Raw genomic sequence first — 17,224 nt, forward strand, 5'->3', positions numbered from 1 at the left:
CTTTTATTCCAATGCTGGGTGTGATTACAGTTCTGTTATTACAGTGCTGAATGTGGTGACAGTGCTGATTATTATTACAATCCTGCTCTTCCAGTGCTGATTATTATTACAATCCTGCTCTTCCAGTGCTGATTATTATTACAATCCTGCTCTTCCAGTGCTGATTGTGGTTACAATCCTGCTGTTACAGTGCTGATTGTGGTTACAGTGCTGCAGCTTTGTTGATGTGCTGCTTGTTGAGGCCAGTGGGAGGTGTCGAGCGGCAGTGAGGCTGTGGCGGAGCTGGAGCCGGAGCCGGGCGGAGGGACCGGGGGGCTGGAGGAAGGTGAGGAGCCGGGGGCACAGGGCTGGGACAGGCAGCGGCGAGGTGGGTGCCAGCACTCCCGGACAGGGGGCCGGCCTGAGCCCGGGGCAGTGCGGCTGCTGGGAGCCCCCTCCCCCACCAGGCCCCCGCCGGCTGCTAGGCCGCGGCTCGGACCGGCTGCTCGAGTAGAGAGGAGCCCGGGGGTGAGGGGGCTGGATTCAGCGTCCCGGGGCAGGAGCTGCCCTGATTACCGCTGTTCAGACCACCTCCTGACCTGAACCCGATTACACGGTCACCGGATTAACTCAGTAAAGGGACAATTTGTGGTGTTTCGATGGGATTTTTATGCTGCTTCCACCTTCAGGCTTTCACTCCTGATGCTGGCAGGTTCCTGTCAGGGAAACAACTACTTGCCACCTCAGTGGATTTAATCTTCATCCCGTGGAGTTGACAGCAGGACCCACATTACACCTAAAATTAGTCAGTCAGTCAGCTTCTGTTTGTCCTCTTTATGAGTGAGGTTGTTCAGTGCTTGGCCGAGGAAGGCTGGGTTGACGGTTAACAACAAGGCAAGAAAGTGTCGTTAGGGGCACCATCGGATCAGCACTGGTCAGATATCAGCGTCACAGTGGGTCAGCACTGCGGCCTCGCAGCGCCAGGGGACCTGGGTTCGATTGCCGGCCTCGGGTCACTGTCCGTGCGGAGTTTGCACGTTCTTCCTGTGTCTGCGTGGGTTTCCTTTAGTTCCCTCCCACAGTCCGAAAGATATGCTGGTTAGGTGCATTGCCCGTGCTAAATTCTCCTTCAGTGTACCTGAACAGGTGCCGGAGAGTGTCGACTAGGGGATTTTCGCAGTAACCTTATTGCAGTGTTGATGTAAACCTACTTGTGACATTAATAAATAAACTTAAAAACTTAACTTAAATATGGCATTATTCACTGCTTCTCAGTTTGTTTTCCTTGTTTTGTACCCCATTACGGTCTCTCCTTCCATTTTGACACGGATATTTTAAATTTATTTCGTTGCCTTCCCTCATTGCCCCGGTGCCAAACATATTGCTGTGGGTCTGGAATCACACGTAGGCCAGACCAGATAAGGATAGCAGTTTCCTTCCTGAAAGAACATTAGTGAACCAGATGGTTTCATGGTTACTATTACTGAGACTAGGCTTTTAATTCAAGTTTCTTAATTACATTTAAATCCCACCAGCTCGGTGTGTTTGTCCATAGATTTCTGAAGGCGGAAAGGCAAGTAAATAGGGTGGTGAAAAAGGCATTTGGCACACTCGGCTTTATCCATCGGGGTACAGATTACAAAAGCAGAGAGTTCATGATGAAATTGTAACGAATTTTGGTAAGGCCACAGCTTGGAGTACTGTATGCAGTGCTGGTCACCGCATTACAGGAAGGATGTGAACGAACTGGAGGGGGTGCAGAGGAGATTCACCAGGATGCTGCCTGGGATGGAACATTTAAGTTATAACGAGAGGTTAGGTTTGGGTTGTTTTCTCTGGAGCAGAGAAGAGTGAGGAGCGACCTGTTTGAGGTGTTTGAGATTATGAGGGGCGTGGACAGGGTGGACAAGGAGCAGCTGTTCCCCTTAGTTGAAGGGTCAATTACAAAAGGACACAAGGTAAAAGCGAAGGGTTGGAGATTTAGGGGGGCTTTGAGGGAAAATCTTTTTTACTCAGAGGGTGGTGCTGGTCTGGAATGTGCTGCCTGGGAGGGTGGTGGAGGCAGGATGCCTCTACCACCTTCTAAAAAGTAGCTGGATGAGTACTTGGCACGCCAAGTGCTGGCAAGTGGAATTAGGTGGGCAGGTCAGGGCATTGTGTTGGTGAAGACTTGATGTGCTGAAGGGCCTCTTCTGCACTGCAGTAATCTATAATTCTGTGATTTGAATTCATGCTCCCAGGGAATTAGTCTGGGCTTTTTTATTAATAGTCCAGTGACGTCACCACAATGCCACCGTCTTCCCATTTACTCATAGAATCACTACGTTACAGAAGGAGGCCATTCAGCCTATCAAGTCTGTACCGACCACATTCCACCCAGGTCCCATCCCCCTAACCCCACACAATTGCTCTGCTAATTCCCCTGACACCAGCGTCAATTGAGCATGGCCAATAAACATAGTCCGCACATCTTTGGACTGTGGGACAAAACCGGACCACCCGGTAGAAACCCACACAGACTTGGAAAGAATGTGCAAACTTCGCACAGACAGTGACCTGAGGCCAGAATTGAGCCTGAGTCCCTCGCGTCACAGTGCCGCCCAAACTCCTTAAAATATAAGAAACTTAAGTGGGATAGAGGAATAAGGAGATATATGGGTGCGGACACGCGTTGTTGAAAATATTGATGCAGGTTAATAAGACCATAAAAGAAAGCAATAGGGTTGTTTTTTCAACAAATATAGAACATTGGTTTTACCGCACCTGGTTAACAGCACGTTTCTGGTCTCCGTATCAAAGAAGAATACTGGCAAAGGCACAGAACAATTTACTAGATATGAGAATTGAGAGATTAACGCTGTCAAGGATGTTTTGAATGGGCTAGAACTCGTTCGTCTAGGAACAAGAAAGGTGAGGATAGATATGATAGCGTAGATATAATGAAAATGTTTCGGTTTGGAGACAAAACTAGAGATTGTAGATATTAAATAATAATAAATCCAGCATGGAATTCGGAAAAACACATTTGCCCATAGAATGACTTAAATGTGGAACATGCCTACGCAGGAACAGGGGTTGAATCACATAGATGCATCTGAGGAATTGCTGGATAAACACATGGAGGAAAATAGAAGTGGAAATTGAGTGATTGTGTTGCGAGATGTGAAGTTTTACCAGTTTCTAAAAAGTAAAAAACGTAAAGTTTATTTATTAGCCACAAGTAGGCTTACATTTGCACTGCAATGAAGATACTGTGAAAACCCCCTAATTGTCACACTCTGGCACCTGTTCGGGTACACAGAGGGAGAATTTAGCATGGCCAATTCACCTAACCTGCACAACTTTGGACTGTGAGAGGAAACCAGAGCACTCATGGATAAAAGGAGAATGTGCAAACTCCACACACACAGTGACCCAAGCCGGGAATTGAACCCGGGTCCCTGATGCTGTGAGGCAGCAGTGCTGACCGCCGTGCTGCCCCTTTGTTAAAGGGCTTCATGGGCAAATCTCTCAACAGGTGAGATTTTAGGAAACTTGAGTTTAAGAAAATCTGCTTATTGCGAATGTCAACATTAAATATAACCATCATTTGTTTGTTTTCAAAATGACCCTGGTGTGAAGTTTGCAAATATCCAAGTTCACCACTCATAGCGATTGAAAAACTTTACATTTATGTTACTAGTGAAATAATTATTAATATCCTTTGGTACAAACTTTGCTCAACTTCTCGGTTGCAAACCAGAAATTCAAGTGTTAAGGTCATTTTTAAAATTTATGTATGAATTGTTAATGTCTCTGGCAAGGCCAGTGTTTAATGTCTACCCTTCATTGCCCTTGACTGGCTTCCTAAGCTATTCAGTCACATTCAGGCCAGATTGGGTAAGGACGTTAGTGATCTGGATGGCTTCTTACAATGATGACATGATTCCAGATTTACTTACTATTGAATTTATATTCCCCGGTTGCAAAGGTGGGATTTGAACATTTTTGAGTTGTTAATCCAGGCGTCCACATTGCTAGTACAATAACATAACCACTATTCCACTGTTGCCTATGTTTGCTATATGTGACCCAAGGCACTTTCAACTTCAGCCCCTAGAGCAGATAGTCCAATCGAAGTGGGGATGGTGAAGGGGGTGCATCCTGTGAATTAACAAAGCGCTGACTTGAATGGTCTTAGGAAAGGTGCAAAGTATACTTCAAGCCTTCCTAATAACTTTGTGCTAACCAAGGAATGTCAGTGGATTGTGTCCTTTTCAAAAAGCAAACCATGATGTTCCTTGGCTAGTCCAAAAGAAACCAGATGGCCAGAGGCCTTTTCTGTGTTACTTTAAGGTTCACTTTGGCTATTGAAGAATTGAGGAAAGATTGAAGCTTCTGCTCCTATTTTTCTTCAGTGGGAGAGGCCAGAACTGGGGTGCCTAACCTTTACATTCATGTTGGGCTGTTTAGGGTGATGCCAGGAAGCACATCTTGGCTAAGTTAAATCTGGATCTTCTTTCCCCTCAAAAGAAAGCTGTAAAGTCTAGATCAATTTTAAAATAGAAATTGATTTTTTTGTGAAAGGTTACAAAGTCAAGGTGGGTGATTGGAGTTTAAGGTACAAATCAGCCACGATGTCATTGAATAAAAGAACAGGCTTGATAGTCTGAATAGCTTCTTGCTGTGTTCCTCCCACTACTTCTGACCACTCAATTCCAACTCCATCCCCATTGCACTTTAATGAGGATTGCTGCACCATGCATTATACAATTTTTTTTGTGAACGGCTGTAACCTTGACCGCTATAATCTTATCTTATTTCACATTGAGAAAGACAAATGTGATTGTTCCCATGGAACTCTTGTAAGTTTAAAAATAAGACTAGTATCAATGCTTTTTCCATTGAATCAACTTGCAGTGTATTGGAAAGTGCCTTCCTCCCAGGAAACCTGAAGGATGTATTCGCCACAACGGAGGGACTTTATATCTGTGACGCTGGGTAGTCAGGCTGGAAGAACCTACGACAACAGTAAGGCCTGGAGGAGGCAATCCTGCTGGCGGGTAAGGCAGATGAGGTAGTTTGTTCCCTCAATAGCTATAAAGCTTTTGATTGAATTGGAAGACAGTGGACTGGATTTTCCACCTGGCTCACCTCAAAGCCGGAAAATCCCGCCCAAAGTCACTGGACTTTTGCATGGTCCGTATCCCACTTGCTGCGATTCCCGAGGCACGTGGGATGGGAAAATTCCTCCCAACGACTTTCTTCCAAGAAAAGGGACAAAATGACTTAATTATTTTCCGACCAGTTTGTTTTAAGAGCCGTTTCATAGGGCCCTGTTTTTAATGCTGTTCATGATGCAGAGATACCGGCGTTGGACTGGGGTAAACACAGTAAGAAGTCTCACAACACCAGGTTTAAGTTCAACCAGTTTATTTGATGTAATCCCACAAGCTTTCGGAAACGGTGTTCCTTTGTCAGGTGTGTGGAAGGTTCTGGTCAGAGAAAGGCATATATATGCCTTTGTGTTGTGAGTCTTCTTACTGTGTTTAATGCTGTTGTCAGCCTGTTGAATAAGGATGGGGGTGTGGTAGGTCTTGGTCTTCATTGCTGCCAAGAGGGTTGAACTCCAGGTTTTGATGTTTGTTGTACTCACCAGCAGATTGTTGCAGTCTTCGTATCTCGGTTGTGTGCATCATGATGTGAAAGGACAGTGTGACTAAACATCGGTCAGTGCCTTTCACACAATGTTGGATGATGAGTCAGAGTTTCCTGTTTCGCATTAGGGGGATACTGCAAGTGTGAATAGCAGCTTCCATTGAGTGCTTCATAGCTGGAATCTACATCAGAAAATCAACTGGATTTTCTTTAGTGTTTCTTCGTGTTCAGTTCAGGGTGAGTTTGTATTCTCCATGCCATGTTTATCCAAGACTGGGTGCTTGATCGATGCTGAGACTGGATCCCGCTTAGCTGGACCACTTTGTGATGAAGCAGTAAGAGGAGCTTGTGTAGAATAAGTGTGTGCCACTAACCTTATAACACTGCCTTTGTTAATAAGAGTGTATATATTGTCGTTCTGGGAGAGAATGTCCTCTGTTGGAGCTGCTGCAGTGCTGTTTCCTTCAAGGTGTCCCACTGGCCTAGCTCAGAGTATCTAAACTTATGTTTTTGTAGACTACATGCGCACACTGTAGAGCTCAGTGATCATGTGTACAGAGTAAAAGCACATTCTCACTAATTTGGAGCTTTCACTTACGATGTCCTTTTCTTGGATTCATCTGCCAATGAGGCAACAGTGCTAAAGTAACATCTTTCCAAATGTTCAGCCGCACAAAATTGGAACAGAACAAGCCCAATAAGAAATGTGAGTGCGGATGGGGTTACTGTTTCTGACCCTCAATGACTGACCATGTCAAGAGTTGAATTGTTTTGATAGTTCAAGCGTGAAGGTCTGGTGTAGTGATCGGTTATGATGTGGAGATTGCAGTGATCGGTTGGGTATTAATTCAATTCCTGATCTGTCCTGGGCTGTTCCAGTTGTAAGTCTGACAACACCAGGTTTAAGTCCAACCGATTTATTTGATAGTAAACTCACAAGCTTTCGAGGTTAACCTCTTCGTCAGGTGAATGGAGAGTTCTGGCCTCAGACAGAGCATATAAAGCACAGACAGTTTACAGATTACTGATTAGAATGCAAATCTTTACACCTAGCCCGCTATTCAAGTCTTAAAGTGGCCGACAATATGAGTGGAAGGAGCACTGATCACATGTTAAAGAGATGTGTATTGTCTCCAGACAGTACAGTAGGTGAGGTTTTGCAAACCCAGGCAAGTCACAGGGGTTACAGATAGTCACGGGCATTCGGCCTCTGACCTTCGGGTAAGCATTCTCCAAGGCGGCCTCCATGACACACGACAGTGCAGAGTCGCTGAGCAGAGACTGATAGCCAAGTTCCGCACACATGAGGACGGTCTCAACAGGGATCTTGGGTTCATGTCGCACTATCTGTAACCCCCGTGACGCCTGGGTTTGCAAAACCTCACTTACAAATCTGGCTGAATTTTCAAAGTCCAAAATGAGAAGAAACTGCTTTGAAATCCTTTGCCCCCCAAATAAATTTGCTAATTCCGGATGCTGTGCTTATGGGTTTGTGCTTTAGTCAATATTATGACGTTAACTTTGACTGTCCTCTCGCTGGATAAAGGGTGATGCTTTTCCACCAGCAAGGATAGAAAATTAAGGATACTTGTCTCAAGCTAATCTTGCATTGTCTCCTGATAGATAGATAACTAAAGGATGACTTTGTCAGCCTCTAGCCTGTCCAATTGGGTAAGAAACCTGAAGTAAATAACAAGCTCCTGAAACTTAAGAAAGAATGATGGCTTTTCTTTAAAGATGCTTACTACACAGAACATGCCATCATGAGCTATCAGGTAATTACAGTTGTTTCCACTGTTCTGTATCTTTTCAAGTACAATTCATTTTTCAAATTAGAAATGGAAACAGCTATCAAGATTGCAGCGGAGCCTAATTGCATTCCTGCTTGTCTTCATGGTGGTTTCTGGTATTGCGGCATACCCCAACCTGTCTGAACGATGGCAAGGTAAGAACCACCCCAGCCTTTTGGAATGGAGCTTTTCTTTAGTTGCTGATTTGAACGCAGTTCCATTGCTTTGCTTCAAAACATTGAGCGTTTTGGCGGTGCTACAATGAACTTGTTTTATGCCTCATTGGTGATGACATCTTTTTGTGTGAGTAATATGTTTAAGGTAAATGCATTGAACAGAAGTAAAACAGAAAATGCTGCAAACACTCTCAGCAATTTTGGCAGCAATTATGGAGAGAGAAGCAAAGATAGTGGGCGGGATTTTTTGACCTCGCTTGAGCGTGATGGAATAACCTACTCGAGGGTATTTCCATTGTCCGCCCCTCGCCAGCTCTGACTCTGTGGCGGGTGAGGCGGTAGAATTCCGGCAAATGTTTTTGGTCGAGACCTTTCATCAGACCTTAAACATTAAAAAAAAAACATTGGCCTGGATTTTGCATTAAGTAGAACACTAAGAGTAAACACTAAGGGAGGCACGGTGGAACGGTGGTTAGCTCTGCTGTCTCACAGTGCCTGATTTCTGGGTTCGATTCCTGGCTTACGTCACTATCTGTGTGAAATCTGCACGTTCTCCCCATGTCTGCATGAGTTTCCTCTGGGTGCTCTGGTTTCCTCTCATAGTGCGAAAGACATGCTGGTTAGATGCATTGGCCATGCTAAATTCTCCCTCTGTACCCGAACAAGCACCGGAGTGTGGTGACTCGGGGATTTTCACAGCATTTCAGTGTTAACATAAGTGTACATGTGACTAAGAAATAAACTTTAAGCTTTAATGCTCACCGTTACCACAGAGTAAATAAAGTAGCAACTTCTACAGTCTGCGTTTGCATGTTTAAAAATGGAAATCTAAAATTTGTAGTCCAAGTTCCTATCCCTCCACAAGGTATCCTGCTATCAGCCCTTGCCCATGAAACACAGCATTGAAGCTAATGTAATGAGGTGAAGTTGGAGTACTGATCCAATAGTTACTCACTAAACAGGTCAAAAAAAGTTGAGGCTGATGTAAATGAATTTTAAATCAGATAGTAGTGGTAAGTACTACCAACAACCACTCTGGCCTCAAAAAAATTGTTTTACAAGTTGGCATTCTCATTCCTTTAGTATTTGATTGGTTTTGGAGATTTTATTTTTACTGTTCCTCTCTGTGTCTTTTTATGTATCTTTCCCTTAATTTCATCCTTTTTTCTACAATGTTTGTTTTGCTTCCTGTGTTTTTACATTTCATTAAGTCAAATTGATACTTTCTGGTGTTGTGGTGCTGTGATGGGCAGCTGCTTACAGACCTCATCCTCTTCAAGTGACCAGATGAAGAACTCTAGAGTTTTTAAATTGGTTGTTTATTACAAGCTACGGCAAGGACTCCAGATTACTAGTTGGTTGGGCAGTCTAAAGTACTGGATACACAGATACGTATATTTCCAAATTCGATTAAAAGTAATTAGCATATACCAGTCAGAGATGAACATTTGTATAACTCCACTCAGAACTATTTTACTTAAAGGTAATGTTGTCCAATTACAATTTGTGCATGTCAACCTAATTATAATATCATCTAACAAGTGTTTCTTTTGCTATCCACCATCCTCCGGACATGTGTATGATAGCTAGATGTCTGACCAATGGTATACCCCCCAACCTCTTTGTCCTATATACATTGTTCATTGCGGTAACAGATACTGACAAGCTGCAGCTGCACTTGATTCAATGGAAGCCTTATATGTATACTGTGTGACTGAAGCCTCCATTGAAATTTGGAGTTTTATCATCCTTGACTCTTATCTGGGTCTGCTTAAATCAAGATCTGTTGTTTTCTCTGCTTTCCCAGTGTGATTCAGTCTAGCAGCTTATGTGATTTTTAAACTTGTGATATTATTAACCTTTTCAGTGGTTTGGAGTTTGGTTGTTTCTGTCTAATTGATTGAAGAGCCTGCTGCTGTCAGACTTTTGAATGGACCTATCTTGCATTAAGTTGATCTTTCCCTACACCCTATCTATGACTGTAATACTACATTCTGCACTGTCTCGTTTCCTTCTTTATGAATGGTATGTTTTGTTTGTATAGCGCGCAAGAAACAATACTTTTCAGTGTATGTTAATAATGTGACAATAATAAATCAAAAAGTTCTGCCAATGACGAGATACATGATGTGACATAACACAGCTGCCTTCCAGCATGCTGCAGGCAACAGTTTGACATCTGGCATTGCATTCTCTTCTGGCACCTGAGAGCAGGACTAGTAATAGGCAGGCTCTTCAATCAATTAGACAGAAACAACCAAACTCCAAACCACTGAAAAGGTTAATAATATCACAAGTTTAAAAATCACATAAGCTGCTAGACTGAATCACACTGGGAAAGCAGAGACAACCTTTTGGAAAGGTTACTAATGCTGTACATAGAACATAACAGCGCAGAACAGGCCCTTCGGCCCACGATGTTGCGCCGACCAGTTAAAAAGCAATGACCCTCTAACCTAAACCAAACCCTTTCCATCCATAAACCTATCCACAGATCTCTCAAACGCCCCCAAACTAGGTGCATTTACAACTGCAGCAGGCAGGGCATTCCAATCCCTCACCACCCTCTGGGTAAAGAACCTACCCCTGACATCCGTCCTATAACTACCACCCCTTAATTTAAAGCTATGCCCCCTCGTGCTAGCTTTCTCCATCCAAGGAAAAAGGCTATCACCGTCCACCCTATCTAAACCTCTAATCATCTTATATGTTTCAATAAGGTCCCCTCTTAGCCGCCTTCTTTCTAACGAAAACAACCTCAAATCCCTCAGTCTCTCCTCATAGGACCTCCCCCCCCATACCAGGCAACATCCTGGTAAACCTCCTCTGCACCCTCTCCAAAGCCTCCACATCCTTCCTATAATGTGGGGACCAGAACTGCACACAATACTCCAAGTGCGGCTGCACCAGAGTTTTGCACAGTTGCAACATGACGCTGCGGCTCCTAAATTCAATCCCCCTACCAATAAACGCCAAGACACCGTATGCCTTCCTAACAACCCTATCTACTTGATTCCCAATTTTCAGGGATCTATATACACATGCACCTAGATCCCTCTGTTCATCCACACTATTCAGAGTCCTACCGTTAGCTCATCCCTGTGATTTTGATGTATTGCGAGTTGCTAACTTCATCTGGGTTATATGGAAATGTCTACATGATATATTGAAGGGAGTTTCATTTGAAGAAAGAACATACCAGAGACGATGGTCTCCTGATCCTTCTCAACAGCTAAGTCTGAAAATTGGCACAGAGTTGGGTATGTGCCACATGCCCCAACTCTGTTAAAATGCGTCAGATACAGGGCAACCTCACCCACAGCCACTAGAACATAAGAAATAGGAGCAGGAGTAGGCCATCTAGCCCCTCGAGCCTGCCCCGCCATTCAATGAGATCATGGCTGATCTGAAGTGGCTCAGTTCTACTTTCCCGCTTTCTCCCCATAACCCTTAAATCCCCTTGCCTACCAAAAACCTATCTACCCGTGTCTTAAATATATTTAGCGAGGTAGCCTCCACCACTTCAACGGGCAGAGAATTCCAGAGATTCACCACCCTTTGAATGAAGAAGTTCCTCCTCAACTCTGTTCTAAACTGCACCCCCTTATCTTGAGGCTGTGCCCTCTAGTCCTGCTGTCCTTTGAGTGGGAAGAACCTCTCCACCTCTACCCTATCCATCCCTTTCATCATCTTATACGTCTCAATAAGATCCCCCCTCATCCTTCTAAACTCTAACGAGTACAAGCCCAGTCTATTCAGCCTCTCTTTATGGCTCAACCCCCTCAACTCCAGTATCAGCCTAGTGAACCTCCTCTGCACTCCCTCCAAGGCCAAAATATCCTTGCACAAGTGCAGCGACCAAAACTGCACACAGTACTCCAGCTGCGGCCTCACCAGTACCCTGCACAGTTGCAGCAAGACCTCCCTACTTTTATATTCAATCCCCCTCGCTATGAAGGCCAGCATCCCATTTGCCTTCCTGACCACCTGCTGCACCTGTAGGCTGGGTTTTTGTGACATGCACAAGGACTCCCCAGGTCCCTCTGCACCGTAGCATGCTGCAGCTTTTCGCCCTGTAAGTAGTAGTCCTTCCTACTATTATTCCTACCAAAGTGGATAACTCACACTTGCCAACATTGTATTCCACCTGCCAGGTTCTCGCCCACTCGTTCCTATCTAGATCCCTCTGCAGACTTTCCACACCCTCCGCACAATTTGCTGTTCCACTTATCTTTGTGTCATCAGCAAATTTCGACACCTTACACTCGGCTCCCTCCTCCAGATCATCTATGTAAATGGTAAATAGCTCAGGCCCCAGCACCGATCCCTGGGGCACTCCACTAGTCACCAACCGCCAATCCGAATAGCACCCATTGACACCCACTCTCTGCCTCCTATTTGACAGCCAATCCCCTATCCACGCTAACACCTTACCCCCAACTCCATGCCCCTAACCTTCTGTAACAACCTTTTGTGCGGCACCTTATCAAACGCCTTCTGAAAATCGAGAAACACCACATCCACCGGTTCCCCTCCATCCACCGCACTAGACACGTCCTTGTAGAATTCCAATAAATTCGTCAGAAACGACTTCCCCTTAACGAACCCGTGCTGCGTCTGCTCTATCAAACAATTCTTCTCAAGATGCCTCGCTATTTCATCTTTGATGACAGATTCAAGCATTTTTCCTTCAACAGACGTTAAACTAACCGGCCTATAATTCCCTGCCTTTTGCCTGCTACCCTTTTTAAACAGCGGCGTAACATTAGCCGTTTTCCAATCTTCCGGCACTTCCCCGGAATCCAGCGAGGTTTGGAAAATAATCACTCAGGCATCCACTATCACCTCCTCCATTTCCTTCAGAACCCTGGGATGCATTCCATCCGGTCCTGGGGACTTGTTCACCATCAGTCCCACTAATCTGTCGAGCACTACCTCTCTAGTAACAATGATCTCATTCAGGCCCTCCACTCCTACCATCTTTCCATCGTTAACACCCGGCTAACTATTCGCATCCTCCTCCGTGAAGACCGAAGCAAAAAACTTATTCAAGGCCTCAGCCATTTCCTCCCACCACTAAAACCCCCTCTCATCCTCTAAGGGTCCAACATTCACCCTAGCCAGTCTCCTCCTTTTTATATATTTATAAAAACTAGGGGGATCTGAGGGGTAGCTCTGCTCACAGTGACATTATAATGCCAAACAAGTGTGATGTTTATGAAGCCCCTGTGCAGTTTTTGAGAGGTAATCTTATTTTGTTTCTTCCCCAGTTTCCTCTCATGTAACCTCCCTACGCCACTCACCTAGCCTGGCCAAGAGGATGGGATGGACACCTACTCCCGTGCCTCTGCCAAAGCAATGTAGCAACATCCTCTGATAGTAAGAGGGTACCGTAGAAACTTTTATCAGACGGCACTTTACAAATGTAGATGTTGAAAGGTGCTGATCCTTTATCACCAACAATGGATTTTAGCAAACAAATCCCCAAGTGTGCTTGATTTTTGTGTGACTTGTGGGATGTGGAAATAAATGATGGATGGGAAATGGTGGGTGGGAGCTTTAAATTCTGTTCATTTAATTAAATTGCTCACAGCCGATGGTAAAGTGAAATGGAATTTCATAATCTGTATCTTTGGTTTTGCAAATTAAGTTTATAACTCTCATTTTCTGATCTATCAAGTACTGACTTGTAAGAACTAATGGAAAACATGTTTCTCAAAAGCAAAGTTATTAAGGATCTAACTTGCAATCTCAATTCTATGGATATAGGCAGCACTGCAAACATATAAATGTAGATACGAATTGCAGCTATACTTTAGTAACTGTGAAGGTACAGTCACTAGAAATAAAACTTGGCCTAGTAGTGGATTGACTTTAATGGAACAAGGAATTTGGCAGAATGTATAACGGCTGCTGATTCACTTCCACCAGTTCTGCACCTCCACCATATTTGGATTTTAACCCCTTCTCACACAACCCACCACCTCTTAGCCTCCAGAGAATATGTGGTCACACACAGACTGTGAAGGGAACTGCTTTTGAGAAAATGTGAGCTGCTGGGTGTCAAGGAGAGCCAAAATTACCATTCCATTTAATAGAAATTATAGCATGTGAAAGCAGACAATTAAGCACATTATCACACCAGCTATCCACTACCTTGGGATCAGTAATGTAGGAAATTTAAAGTGAAGTTTGTGTGTTACACAACCTTAAAGAAGAACGTTTTCTTCAACAACTAAGGACTCCTTTATGGGTTTAACTCGGAACTTAATTGCCTTCCTCATGCCTTAGCAGCGTTACAGGAATTAGGAACAGTAGGCTGTGGCACATTGGTATTTTCACTGGCCTAGTGATCCAGACACCTAAAATCTGGTGAAGCCAGGTTTAAATCGCACCACATCAGATGGTGAAATTTGAATTCAATAAAAATCTGGAATTGAAAGTCTAATGATGACCATGACAAAATCATTGTTAATTGTCTTTAAAACTCATCTTGGTTCACTGTTGTCCTTTAAGGAAGGAAATCTGCTATCCTTATCTGGTCTGGCCTACATGAGACTCCAGAGCCACAGCAATGTGGTTGACTCTTAAATGCCTTCTGAAGTGGTCTAGCTGAACCACTCAGTTCAAGGGGCAATTAGGGATGGGCAATAAATGCTAGCCCAACCACTGACACCCATGTCCCATGAACAAATTTTTAAGAAGAGTCACGTTTGGCCCATCAAGCTTGATCTGTCGTGTGATAAAATCATGGCTGATCTGACTGTGGCTTCAACTCCACTTCCCAGTCTGTGCCTCCCCCTTCCATTATCCCCGACGCCCCTTGTCAATCAAAAATACACATAACTCACCCTTGAATGTATTCAATGACCCAGCGTTGCTCCTCCCTTGCAATTTTTGATCTTGGGGTGCGACATGTGTTTCTCACAGTGATACTATTTACTGATGTGACCAGCAGCAGGGGAGAGCCTTGGTATTCAGCTGAATAACAAAGCTTTGAGTTTGGATCATGGATTATGGCAACTTATTGTGCCTTTTAATGTTGAGTTTTGTTTACATGTAGAACGCTGGAATAACCTTTCAACACTTTGAGCCCCTAGGCAAAATATGGATCTGTCATGCTATTATGCGACCTTGAAACATGTATCAACCCATTGGAGATGTGTTGTAATAAGGTTCACACATACAGGCTGCTTATGACATACTTAGAAAAGCATTTTGAGTTCTGCGTGGGGGTGAAATTAGAATCCTGTGACTGAGGTGAGCACTGAGGTTGTTGGTTAAATATTACTAACTTTGTTCTGAACCAAATCCATGAAACCCAATCTCAGACTGTTCAGTTTTATCCAGTATTACAATTTCTTTTACAGAAGTCACTGTATCTGCAGCATGGTTGAGTGCACCTATGGCCCTCAACAGTTATTTGTTCATTTTATAGTATTAAACTGCAGTGATCAGTCAAGCCATTTTACATTAACCTGATTCCTGCTGCTCCATAACTGATTAGCTCTACAAATTAAAAAAGTCAGTTTGCCAGCAGATGCTGTTCTCATTAGTTTTCACATCTGTAGCATCATGACATGGCTATGGGTTTGGCTGTATGTTATAGACCTGGTATAGCCCTTTCCATTCCATTCTTCCTTCCCAAAAGGAAAATAGAAACATCTTTCCTTCAGCTGATCGTATAAGATCATTGCTTGTTTGATCATGTTCTGTTTCAAAATACACCCAAATGACTTTGTACATGAAAACACACTCTGTCACATCATACATTTTACCATGCTTGCAAAACAGGGCTTGTTAACACATGTAACATGGTTGTATTTCAGACACATAATATTCAGAGGAAACTAGTGACATACAAGTTGATTTTCTTTCAGCGTTCAACTAACTCGTAGGTCTGTCTTAATTTTTTCTTTAATACTCTAGCGTGGAACGTGAGACGTGATTAAGTTTGCACAGAACCGCAGCAGAAGATGCAGGAAGTTAACCAGCACTTGAAGTTATTTTCGTGATACAAGTTTTTATACGTTTTACCCATCTCTGTCCTAAACAGTTTTCTGCACCTTCTCTTGGCCAGACTCATTCTTACTGTCACCAGCTGTGCGGTATCTTAATCAAGTGATCACTCATCATGCATGAGCTGTAAGATTGATTGTTGCACAGGTTTTTTGACCCCCAGATCCTATTACAACTATGCCCTATCATGTTCCCTTTTGACACTAATATGCGTTTTTGCAAAGTTTGCCTTGTCTCGGTATAGGACTTGCTCCTATATCAGCTGATTGTAACCGTGAATATTCTACGATCGTGAAAGGCATTTGACAAGGTTTCCGTACAAATTATTGCACAGGTACAACCTTGAGGCTGGAGTACAAGGGGGAGAAAGTTTTGCTTAACTGTACCGTACCTGTTAAAGTTAAAAGTTTATTTATCGGTCACAAGTAGGTTTACGTTAATACTGCAATGAAGTTACTGTGAAAATCCCCTAGTCGCCACACTCTGGCACCTGTTCGGGTATGCTAAAGGAGAATTTAGCATGGCTAATCCACCTAACCTGCACACCTTTGGACTGTGGGAGGAAACCGGAGCACCTGGAGGAAACCCACGCAGATATGGGGAGAGCATGCAAACTCCATACAAACAGTGACCCAACCGAAAATTGAACCCAGGTACCTGGCTCTGTGAGGCAACAGTGATGACCACTGTGCCACCGTGTTACAGCATACTAAGAATATATCAGTTTTAAAGTTGGATTCTAGCTTTTCCATCCCATTGTAACTTTTGTGTATTTTATGTCAGGAGTCAGTTTAACTCAGTTAGCTGGATGGCTGCTTCATAATATAGAGCGATGCAGCAGTGTGGGTTCAGTTCCGATAGGGCTGAGATTATTCATGAAGGCCTTCTCAACCTTGCCCCTCACCTGAGGTGCGATGATCCTCAGGTTAAAATAACCACCAGTCAGGCAATGGTCATCTGTGACTTTATATTGCTGGAGCAATGTCAAATTCATATGTTGAAGATGTGAGATTATACCTTATCTTTTCCAGGATCATACATAATAGATGGCACTAAAGTTTATTAACATGTTTAAGAAGTCCCTTTCTTTGTGTTCAGCAGATGAAAGTCACCATGATGGGGAGCTGAAGCAAGCCAAGCCCGCAGTTAGACCAGAAATAGCTGTTCCGTTCCCCAGAGCACTGCCTTTTTCACAAGCACAGGTAACTGAACAATTAGTTAGAACCAGTTGTAATCTGATATTAAATTTATTTTAGCTGGCTTTGAGTATCAGTTGTTGAATGGTGGACACAGGAAGACCGTTGGTGAATATGAACAGTAAGTGCAAATGGCAAGAGAAGCCTGGCTTGGAGAAGGTAGTAAACTAGTCAGTTAGAGCAGGGTTTCCCAAACTTTACCAGCTATGAAACCCTTCTGACCTCCCAAGAATATTGGCAGAATCCCCCAAGGGGACAGTCTTATTATATTGAAGACTTAAACCTCAAAACATTTTATTCTCTTTGTGCAATAGGTGCAAACATACAAAAACAAATTGATAAGAGTATATTCTATTCCTTTTATGTTTACATTTATTGTAATGAAAAGGTCCTATTTTCAAACAAATATTTAAGTCTTACCTTCTTG

At 43.6% G+C, this 17,224-nt stretch overlaps 1 protein-coding gene across 2 annotated transcripts in view; it reads left to right on the forward strand.

The window, feature by feature from the left end:
• Positions 1-275: 275 nt before the first annotated feature.
• The window catches only part of LOC145358438 (endoplasmic reticulum mannosyl-oligosaccharide 1,2-alpha-mannosidase-like), a 59,178-nt gene continuing 42,229 nt past the window's right edge, over positions 276-17,224 (forward strand). The window contains exons 1-4 of one of the 2 annotated variants that reach the window (XM_080212520.1): positions 276-325; positions 4,879-5,021; positions 7,453-7,561; positions 16,700-16,803. In XM_080212520.1, coding sequence (XP_080068646.1) covers positions 4,917-5,021; positions 7,453-7,561; positions 16,700-16,803 — 318 coding nt within the window. In that variant the 5' untranslated portion in view covers positions 276-325; positions 4,879-4,916. The remainder of the gene's footprint in view (positions 326-4,878; positions 5,022-7,452; positions 7,562-16,699; positions 16,804-17,224) is intronic. The other variant, XM_080212521.1, reaches the window with a different exon arrangement.

This window comes from Carcharhinus amblyrhynchos, chromosome 25 (assembly GCF_965287045.1).
Source record: "Carcharhinus amblyrhynchos chromosome 25, sCarAmb.v2.hapA, whole genome shotgun sequence".
Lineage (NCBI taxonomy): Eukaryota > Metazoa > Chordata > Chondrichthyes > Carcharhiniformes > Carcharhinidae > Carcharhinus > Carcharhinus amblyrhynchos.